Source organism: Sebastes umbrosus, chromosome 18, assembly GCF_015220745.1.
Source record: "Sebastes umbrosus isolate fSebUmb1 chromosome 18, fSebUmb1.pri, whole genome shotgun sequence".
NCBI lineage: Eukaryota > Metazoa > Chordata > Actinopteri > Perciformes > Sebastidae > Sebastes > Sebastes umbrosus.
Window position 1 is genome coordinate 15,211,545 of NC_051286.1, and position 11,161 is coordinate 15,222,705.

The window sequence follows — 11,161 nt, forward strand, 5'->3', positions numbered from 1 at the left end:
AACAATGTAAAATACAATGCCAATTAGCATTGTAACAGCAGAAAAATAATCCACCAAACACTAATTTCCAAATTTTTTTTTCCGAGTTTATATGTATTTAGACCTCAGATTTGGTCCATAGGGCCTACTGTAATACTTTAATAATCTTATTAGTATGGATGCATTTTACAATGTTACAAACTATAATTTTTGTTCTCCCAAAATTATCTTATTGCCCCCTGAAGCAATTTTTTTTATTTTTTTTTTATTGTTTTATTGTGAAAGCTGTGACCGGAAGTCCAATGTTTATTATGATGTGTATTGCATCCGTGCAGGACAATCTTTGAGCGCCACAGTCAGCAGAAGCGCACGCTGTTTTATTATCATGGCTCAGTTTAAATACTGGAGACGCGCCTCTTCTCTCCTCTGAAACACAGCTGCTGGTTCAATTTGATCTTTTATTTTTAAGGGAATAAACGCGACTATAGTTGCCACCATACACAGTTTTGTCGACACAGCCTGACATCAATTTGGGATTAAAATGGTAATCAAGGTTTACATCGCTTCATCAAGCGGCTCTGTCGCGGTGAGTGTTTGCAAAATATGTTTTCAAGCTTGTTGACAGTTGTATAAAAGGTATGCAGGCATGTTTAGAAATCTTTCTGCTCGCACAATAGTGTTTATTATTGCCATTATGTAGTCTTTTAGTGCTCCTACAGGTTATTTAGACGCACATTTTTAATTATCATATTAGATTTATTTTGTGTTCCAGGCATTGCTAATGTTAATTCAGCCTGTTGCATTTTTTATATATATATATATATATATATATATATATATATTTGTAATTTGACATTGCATTGAGCCTGTAGAAGCTTAATAAATAACAAATTATTGTAAAATAAAACTTATCCTTCCTATAGGTAGAACAAAGTACCCCTGAGGATGTACACAGGGGTGGACAAAATAACAGGAACGCCTTACTATATTAACCTAAAAAAATGACACAATCATTGTCTCTGTGGTTGTCATACCATTGTTAGATTAACAAACACAGCAGATTTGTGTTGTGTGACAGTAGATCCACCAATATTTATCACATATAGGCATTTTTACTATGAAGCCATTATCAGGAGCAGGTAGAGGTGAACCTCATGGAACAATCCCTCTGTCCTTTTTTGGAGTAACCTTCACTCTTATTTGTGTTGTGAGGTGTTGTTCACAACACAAATAACTTGTTCAACCACTAAGTAGGGTGGGGTTCCTACACAACTGAGTAGCAGTAAGCTATTAAAAAGGCTTACTGGAAATACACAAGACTGATTTATTTATGTCGTTATACTTAATTAGAAGGCCTGTGGATCTTGTGTTGTGCAGAAACAATTAATTGAGTAGTCGATCAACAGAAAATTCCAGCTTCTCGGATGTGAGGGTTGTTTTTTTTTGACAGTTTTATATCATCGTGTTTTGAATATGATTAGGTTTTGGACTGATGCCATTTGCCACTATTTTCTGACATTCTATAGACTTAGCAATTAATGGATTAATAAGAAAAAAACTAGACAACTGTGGTGGCAATTTCTGTTTAATTAAACTTAAAGTCAAAGCTTTTCTTTCTGTAAGTTTAATTCAAAACATCTGCAGATGCACAGGAGAAATCAGGTTTTTATACACACAAAGATAGTAAAGTAATCATTATCTCTAAGCTGGTAGAACAGCATCTTCACAGTCATGACTCGTCCCTGGACATTAACTAGGACACTAGCAGTTTGTTATTTGTAGAGGATTAAAACGTAGACAAAGTCCACAGTATATGGGGTCATGAGGTCTTTACAAGGTACATGGTTCATTTTTACAAGCTCCTATACCTGCAGATATGAAAATGTCCATCACATATCTTAATCAGTAATAAAAATAATAGCCCTAGTCCTATTGTGCCTCCTGGGAAACAACAGGCACTTACCACTGAGAAGGCCCAGCTGATACTGAGTACCAGCATAAAATCATCAAACAACACTCCTGCGTGAATGCTTCACGTCTTAGGTAATGGGGGAAATGAGTAATATATTTATTTTATCATCATTGCTCCATCTCTAGAAGAGGTCAGCGCAGTTTGTGAGCGTTTACAAAGGAGTTATTTTTAACCCAATGACACATACATTCAAAACACACACACACACACTCTCTCTCTCTCTCACACGCCTGAATAGGCTCACCATTTGGGTCAGTTATGCGAGTGTCGAGCTCATGTGAATGCAGTTTACTGGATTGAGTTACAAGTGATTGAATAAAGGGAGAAGGCGAGACCCTCAGCTGATTTGAAGTGAAATGGATGTGTGAGATAGAGATGGAGGGAGACAACAGTACTGTGAGAAATAGTGAAGTCAGGAGCTGGAAATCTGGGAAAACAGACACAAGCAGGAATATGTGAGCAGACTCGAGGGGAAAGTAATAATCAAAACACTTCAGTGAACCCGTAAAATGAGCAGTTGACAGTTTAACAACAGCAGATTAGTGGGGCGGAAAGCATCGCCACTGACTGAATGAAGGACAAATTAGGTTACCCCCCAACCCCCACAGTGGACATGTATCAGTCTCATCAGATTTAAATTTCCTTGCCGTTTTTCTAATTCCTAAAGCACCAGTAATTATCATGAATGTAGTTTTTAATCATTTAAAATAGTCACCCTATGTGTCCTCACATTATCAGATGATTTTATGCTTAGAAAGCATCTTAATCCCTCCTCTTGACAAAGAATGTGCAAAGCTGAAAATAATTTGTATCGCAGTAATGTTGGGGGGGAAAACAGTCCTATACTTTTTTTAATATTATTTTTAGATTTTTTTATTTTTCTTTGTTGCTCAGGATAGGTGTAATTAATGTATTTTTCCTTCTCTTTCCCTGTGTTCCCCTCTCTGTTTGTGACTAAAAGATTAGTCTTAACCTCTAGTTAATCCCTACATTTCAGAAAGTGCTCTCAAACAATGCATGCCTACTCATATACTGTAATGTGAGTGTTTATTTAGGAGTGTAATTTGTGTCTTTAATCCTACATGCACACCAAAATCTGAACTCCCCTGACACACACACACTCTCCTTCACCCTCACCGGGGGGACCTCTTACATTATTTAGACTCACCTGCCTGCTTTTCAGCTCAGAGGAAGGTCGTATCACCATGTTGGAGAGCAGCAATGTGACATACAGCACAGACTCAGACCAGTGATTCTATGGAGTTTTAACCTTTGACCAGCGCAAACGGACATATTTTTCCAGATAAAGCTGTTTTATGGCCACACAGAGAGAATCGCTGTTAGAAAGAAGACACAACAGATAACCTTGTTTGGGTGTGTGTGTGTCTGTCCAGAACAATCCCTTACTGTCTTTATTAAGGTAAAACAATAGCTCCATTGTGGCCCTCGGCATCACTAAAGTAATGGACACACACGATGTGTATAAGTACACATCATTAAATCTTTCTATTATTCATCTTCTCCATCAAAAGGCAGAATTCCTAGAAACATATTCCCCACAAAATAGAAGCCCCTGTTTGTGTTTGTTCACACTGTCTCGCCCCCAAATTATTTTGAATAATCAGTCCTTTTGTCATGTTAATGAATGCTCAAGCTTACATACTGTAATGACTGAGATTGAATCACCATGATAGACTGCATGAGATGATAAAAACGGAGGGATGAAACGGAATGAATGAATGAACAAAGTGACTGAATGATCACAGAATGCTTGATGGTGGCACTGAATGTGAAATGATTTCAGTGCTCAAAACAAACATTTTAGAAATAATACAAGCTAGATGCGAATGAAAAAGATCAATTGAAAGAAAGGCAAAATATTGTTGAAATTAAGTAAAATTAGTGAGTTTTTTTCTCCTTTTGCATCTCAGCCAATTGAGCGATAATCATTCTTATCATAAAACTAGAAGATGCGTACATGAACTGTGCCTCTGTGTTTACGACTTTCCCTTCCGTGGGAGTTTTTCTGTCTTCTAAAATTATCCTTGTATTTCAGGGACAATACCATAGGGAGCTGTTGAATCCATCCCATAGACCACACATGGGAAAGTTCTCTGCATAAGTCTTCAGGATGGGATTCCTTCTTAAATGGCCATTTAAATTTGTGCTTGGGAAGTACACAAAGGGCACACAGCTGCAGTAATGGTTGAACTATATCAAAAAAATTATATACAGTATACATATATTCATCAGCCTATAGACTGTTCTGAAATCTAGATAGATAGATGGATAGATTTATGTACTTTATTGATCCCAAATTGGGAAATTATTGTGTTAAAGCAGCAGGTTATCCAGGCAATGCACTGGAGCAGTAAATAAAATGTACATATAAATACTAGAGAAATATATCCATAGAATACACTATAAATATGCCAGACTACTACAACTAACATAACAAATCTAAAATATAAACACAGATTAACCTATACATTAGCAAAGTGTGCAATAACATACTGTATACCTTAGCAAAGTAAAAAATCTAGTAAACTGTATTGATGTAGGTCATAGCGTACTATGCTGTATAGGAAAAGGATGTCAGCACTCCGATTTGATACATAATCTCCTCCACTAATCAATAATCCTTCTTAATGTCCCTGTTACCAATGGAGTGGCTATGCAGTGAATACATACAGTACCTTCCACATGTGTGTGCTCTGGTTGGACGGGTGTCAGCTTACCGTTTGTCATTCGCAGTGTGAGTGTATTAAAGACCCAACTGCTCGGCCAATATACAGAGACAGAGAGAAAGCCATACGCACATTTAGAAGAGTGTCCAGCTGCACTTTATGCACACATGAAAGCAATATGAGAATATGTACATTTGTTTGCTTTAGTTCATTACGCCCTTGTCATTTTTCTTTTTTTGATGTACCTCTGATGTGTATCTACTTCTCTACCACCTCTCCCAAACCAACCCCTCTAACTTATTTTTTTCTTTCTTTTATCCATTTTCGACCCGTTCCAGGTAAAAAAGCATCAGCAGGCAGTGGTGGGTTTCCTGGAGTCCAATCGAATCAGCTTCCAGGAAGTAGACATCACCATGATGGAGGAGCAGAGGCTCTGGATGTACCGTAACATCCCCAGAGACAAGCTACCGGACAAAGGCAACCCGCTGCCGCCGCAGATCTTCAACGAGGATCGCTACTGTGGGGTACGATGGATGTTTGTTTCTAATGTTTCTAATGAGCAATCAACCATTTGGACTGTCTTGCAGTATTTTTGCAAATCTAAAGGGTGAAGTTTTCAGATTCTCACCAAAACGCACTGTAGGTATCCCAAATAAACAACATGTTGAATGCATTTCCAATCTCACGAAGGCCTTTGTTGGATGTTTTGAACCTTCATTTGCTTATTGCATCCTTCTACAATGCATTGGCACGACATCAGATACAGACAGTCCGTGGAGCCGCTCATCAAAACATTGATGTACAGTGACACTTGTGATAAAAATCTACAGAAGGTGCCTTTTAAAGTCGCCTTGAATCACATTCGACTGGATAAATTTATGCGGCCAAGTTCAAATGAGGCATCCAAAATATTGCAACGTTTTACCGGAAGAGTAAAGAGCGGGAAAATACCAACAAAATGTGACCTATATTTAGCATATAACAAGAGATAACTGAACACACTTCTTTTAAAGGTGTAAGCCATAGAAATAGAATAGGAGTAGAACGGACATTCCCATTCAAATCAACGTAGAAAGATGGTCAGCGCGGCAGCCATTTCTATGTGCACCATTGCCGTTGCAAAGAACGTAGCGGACTACTTCCGTATAAACTTCCTTATAAACCAACTTGCGGCAACTCATGGACACACCGGAACATGATTTTTTACCGTACTATGGTAGAGGCATGACCTACTCTGCTTCTGATTGGCTTACCTTGATATTCTAACACTAACCAATCTTATTCCTCATGTCTAGACCTAACCAACACAACCAACCAACGATTAGCCAATCAGAGACAGAGTTGGGTAGGTCATGCCTTCGCCACAGCAGGATTCACTTAGCCACCAGGACTCACTTATCCTTGCGTGACGTGTAACATAACAGCGCCGTTTTCTGTGTGCGTGTAGTCCCGCCATGCCGGCTGTCCCGTTTTACACCGACATCGGCTATGACCAACAATGTGTGACACACTTACATGTTGTCACCATAACAACAAACAACCATTTTCTTTTGAACTAGTCAAATGACCACGGCAAACAGTTCAATGTCTGTTCTACTCTTTTTCTATTTCTACGGTGTAAACCTTGAGTTTTTAAATACATGGATGATTGTTAATGCTCAAGCTGGTTATACCAACAGTTCACATCAGTTCAAGTCAGTACAAGGTTGAGCTATACCTATGCTGGTGAATGAGTTCGATCGGTCAGTGCTCGCCAGTTCGTGTCCTCCGCTGAGCTTGCACGCCACTTTGTAATCCTGTCGTAATCCAGTTTCATGGATGGGGCAGATTATCTGCTCTGCCTGCCGTCACTCTCACTGGCCAAGGTAATCCAACATTACTCTGCAATGTCATAGTCATTGAAATATATTAAAAGCAGAGGATGGCAGGGGTGTTTACAACCATCTTTCAAACGTGTAGAAGTAAACATCCTTATCTTTGTGTCTTTCGCCCCTCAGGACTATGAAGCCTTCTTCCAGTCGAAGGAGGACAACGCTGTGTTTGCATTCCTTGGGCTCAGTTCCCAACCCTCAGTGAAAGTAAGTGAGAGTATAAGACACAGAAACACACTGATGTCTCTGTGGTACAAATCATACAGCCACCAAGGTTCACTGTCAGTCCTGACTTCCTCAAACACTAAACACAGTGCTGGATCAGCAGCTCTAGTTTCTGCAAGCTGCCTGTGAAACATTTGATTTATAACTTATTGGTATTTCATGCACATCAGCTTTTTTTCAGTCATTTTAAAAGCATCAAATCATCTAGATTCAGTTGCCTTGTCTCCTCCCCTCAATCTGTTTTTACAAATATCAACATTTATCTGATGTGTCTTCCAAAGATCCTCTTAGAATTTAGATAATCATAGTTCCCACACCAACCAAAGGACATTGAGTTAATCTCAGTGCATACAGTAGATGACTGGGAAACTAATACAATACACAGTAGAATATCTCTCATCTTCAGTGGAACTGAACAATGTCGGTGCTTTTGAAAGAATATAAAATTACAGTGATTCATGATCAATTTACCAAACATCAGAGGACCTTATTTCCATTCATCATTATAATGTATTTATTTGATTTCCCCTCAGTCACATCCTTTTTTCCGTCTCTCTTCTAGAGGTTGATTAGATAACTAAGTTAAAAGAGATCTGATTACGTATAAATCAGCAGGATATTGCAGATTCATTCAGTGTGGACATGTTTAGCAGAGATGTCTGGATATATAGCATAATGGGCCTCATGCAGGAAGTGATATAAGAACAAATTTCCTCTTATTTTTGTTCGTTTCCACGATTTGTTCTTATTTTGTCAGAACCCATTTCTGGGATTTACAAATGTTTTCTTATTTTTGCTCTTCTCTTAGGTAAGAGAATGTCTTACGAGTGGTGGAGAGCACTCTTACCCAGATAATAAAAACATTTTCACAGGTCCACAAATTGTTTGTCCAACGCAGGGAAACATACGTTTTAAATTTCTATTAATAATATATAATCAAATTTAGATTATTATATGTTTTAGAGTAATTATAATGATGGGATTATTAAAGAAATACTATTGGTCCACTGATCCCAATTAAGACTATAAAACTCTTGGATGAAATTGCTAACAAACTGCTCTTCGATGCTTTTTGATTTTCCCGTAACGCCAGTACTGACGCTCTGGAAAATCATGTTTACTTTGTTTAACTTTATTTATTACACGGCTTTGTTGAATACTCCTTTCTGATTGGTCAATCAAGGCGTTCTACGGTCTGTTATTTCTTTATAGCAGACCGTTGCTATGTATAACAGACCGTTGCTATGGGCGCAGATCTGATGTTGGACTCTGGCGGACCATTTTTGTGTCAAATTATTGATTTCTTAAGCAAGTAGCCGTGTAATAAGCGGGATAATGTAAAGCTAGTGGGTCATTGTTGTGTAATTGTTGTGCCGCATCGCCCTGTCGGGGTTTATTTCACAACAATAACCGGCTTGCTGTACATTATGCTTTACATAACAGCACCTCAATTTCACTACTGCTGAAGTTCCTCTTCTTCTAGCCTTTTTGTTTCTTTGGTGGCATCTCTCCAACTCTTTTTTTTTTGTTTGCACACGGCACAACACCTGTCCTTAAATAGTGTTTAAGGGGCATTACCTCTGTTAATAATAAACAATCAGCCACACGCCTCCAATTTATGATCAGGTGGGATTAATCATTCAGCACACCTGCAGAGCAGATTTGGTTGGTTAAGACTGTTTGATGCATCTGAAGTTAACTTCTCTTTACAGAAAATGAAGAGAATATATAAGATAAATTCAAGAGTATGTTGCGTCTAGTGGTGTAGTTAATATTAAGGAGAATGTAGATGATAATTGTTCAATCTCTTTATCCCTTTTCCCCAAATCTGTAGGATTCGGAGTCATAGCCTAGATCCAATTGCTGGTATGTGACGTCCAGGGGACCTTAAAATGTGAGGAAGAAAACGGCATCGCTTCCTGTCTCTCATCACCTCTTCTTCCTGCTACGACGCCAGCATGTTGCCAAACATCAGACCCCACGGATTCCACCCTGTATGACTTCTCCTGACTCTTTAAACACTCATTCCAGCATCACCTAAGTCTCCAAGAAGTGTCTGATTCTTAATCACTTGTGATTTTGCGTTTCCTTTTCCGTGTTTAACACACCGTGACGGCAAACACTGTCAGTAGCGTAAATTCTGTGCAAACTATAGATGTAGCAGCTTTTGCATCAGTTGCTTTTTAGGTCAATCTACAATGTAGTGGATGGGGAAAGAAGTGATCAGGTGCAGCAGTGCAGCACAAGTCACCTGAATACACACCTATATTGTGTGTGCATGCCTTAGTGTGTGTGTGTGTGTGTGTGTGTGTGTGTGTGTGTGTGTGTGTGTGTGTGTGTGTGTGTGTGTGTGTGTGTGTGTGTGTGTGTGCGTGTGTGTGTGTGTGTGTGTGTGTGTGTATCGGTCTCAATCAGCAGCTGTTACTGAAGGCTGTGTTAAGTGAGGGGACGTGAGAGGCAGCACTTAATGCAACCTGAAACAACTCGAGGCCTAGCCAATATGTCTGGCTGTGTGTGGGAGTGTGGATGCTTTCTCAGAGGTGACAGTGACACTGTAGTTTACCACAAAGCAAATGAGACCAAATGCTATGAAAAGCATAAGCTAGATAGACATGATACCTAATATATCATTGCCAGCATTCATGTTAAGTGCGTAGTCACTGTCATTAAATAAAACAAACCTCGTTCTTGTATCATTCCACTGCCAAACTAGTTTGATTAAAGGACAGGGTGGCCGTTATTCTATATTTTTTTTCTTATTATCTACAAATCCAATAAAAAGACCGAAACCAATAGTCTGTCTTTCAGTACGTTCTGACTTCCCTACCCAGTCTGTGGCACTCGTTCCTCCTGAAAACGCTTTAAAATCAGGTTTCAAATATATAGTTTAATTTTTTTAAAAGGCCAAGTAGTTTCCTAAAACAGCTGGGCACTGTAGTTTTTAGCAAACGTTACACAAACGGGAGTAAATAGCACATTTCTAGGGACTATTTTAAGCCGTGGATTAATACACATTTGGTGCTCTAATGAGTATTTACAGCAGCAGGACGGTGTTTGTGTGATTAAAAAATAAACTACAGTGCCCATGTTCATTATAATGAAGGAACACGTCACCCAGTGCAACGGTGTGGCTGATTCATGTGTTTTTAATAGTTTTTGGATGGAGCTCTGTGGCACAGAGGAATCAGATAAATCAGGCTTTGGCTGCACAGACAGTATTTGTCAGCTCATTGTTGTTTTTTTGGTCTTTTCATGGGATTTGTGACAACATGAAAAACAGTGCCAGCTTTATCCTCTAATCCAGACCGCTATAGACAAAGCATGGTTACAATCAGGGTCACATGAGCCATATAGTAGGAGTGCACTTCACAGATTATTACTCCCAAGTCTTATCAGACAGAGGACAGGAGATAAGAAATTATAGTTTGCTGCTTAGAGATATTCAAGTTGCAAAACTGTGCACGGACTCAGCTTCCCCTGCTGTGTCTCCTCTTATCTCTATATATTTACAAATGTCTAAGCAAATGGTGAAATGTGAGCAGCCCGCTGTATGTTTTACATATTATGAAATGATCACGGCCAACTCGTAGTCCTGTCCTCCAATCTGTGTTCTCTGTCCCAAAAACAACACTAAGCACTTTCTCTGTATGTCTCTCATCCTTATTAAATTATCACGGGTGGGTGGTTGACTAATTCTTTAATGTTTACACATGAAGGACACACACAAACAGATGCACCCTCACTAGCTATTCTCCCCTAAATGTTGTGCCATCATGTGAAAGGATGTAATTTTGACCTATTTCAAATAGGGGACATCAATGTATTTCTGTCATCGTTGAAACTGACAACATTCCTATTTTGCTGAGTTGTATTCCTCATGTATTTTGAAATAATGTGATGACTTTCTTGTAAATTTTTGTGAATGGATACTAACAAGCCTGTTGGACCGTACTGTAATGTAATGTATGTTAACACCTCTCTGTCCGTGCTTCTGTTGTGCTTAATTTTTCCGTTTGAAACCGGCTCGTGAGAATTATACTCAGTGGCACTTTACTGTATGAAAGTCGGCAATTTTTTTAACTTGATTTTGCCTCAGCATTTTTTCACATATTAATGTAATACTACGGTAAAGAATGTTAATTTCAAAGTGCGGTACACACAAAAATGGTACACACTGTTTTTGTCTTTGCATATATTTGAAAACAGCCGGAACAACAGTCGGAAGTGTCTCTTTGTCTTGAGAGGACCAATCTGAAGCCCCTTTGTAGTGATGATGGTGGTGGTGGTGGTGGTGGTGGGGAGTTGTTTTTTTGTGATGCAGAAAACCCAAATTGCCAACTCAAAGCAAAATTTGGTAAACAAATGTTTGTGTTGCTTATGTAGTGTCATACCTACAGAGTCAGAATAAACTCAGTAGATGAAGATCA

General features: G+C 38.8%; 1 protein-coding gene across 2 annotated transcripts; it reads left to right on the forward strand.

The window, feature by feature from the left end:
- Positions 1 to 299: 299 nt before the first annotated feature.
- On the forward strand, positions 300 to 11,161 carry sh3bgrl2 (SH3 domain binding glutamate-rich protein like 2). 2 transcript variants are annotated; one of them, XM_037751688.1, is made up of 4 exons: positions 300 to 565; positions 4,977 to 5,162; positions 6,636 to 6,716; positions 8,569 to 11,161. In XM_037751688.1, the coding sequence occupies exons 1-4, from the start codon at positions 521 to 523 to the stop codon at positions 8,581 to 8,583; spliced, it is 327 nt and encodes a 108-aa protein (XP_037607616.1). In that variant the 5' UTR covers positions 300 to 520; the 3' UTR covers positions 8,584 to 11,161. The 2 variants fall into 2 exon arrangements, with proteins under 2 accessions (XP_037607616.1, XP_037607617.1); XM_037751689.1 differs by lacking the exon at positions 300 to 565 and adding an exon at positions 4,712 to 4,811.

Bases quoted from the DNA above. Each gene is read 5' to 3' on its own strand.
- sh3bgrl2 (XM_037751688.1), top strand. From the start codon at position 521: ATGGTAATCAAGGTTTACATCGCTTCATCAAGCGGCTCTGTCGCG. The intron at 566-4,976 runs GTGAGTGTTTGC...GACCCGTTCCAG, and splicing joins CATCAAGCGGCTCTGTCGCG to GTAAAAAAGCATCAGCAGGC. The intron at 5,163-6,635 runs GTACGATGGATG...TTCGCCCCTCAG, and splicing joins ACGAGGATCGCTACTGTGGG to GACTATGAAGCCTTCTTCCA.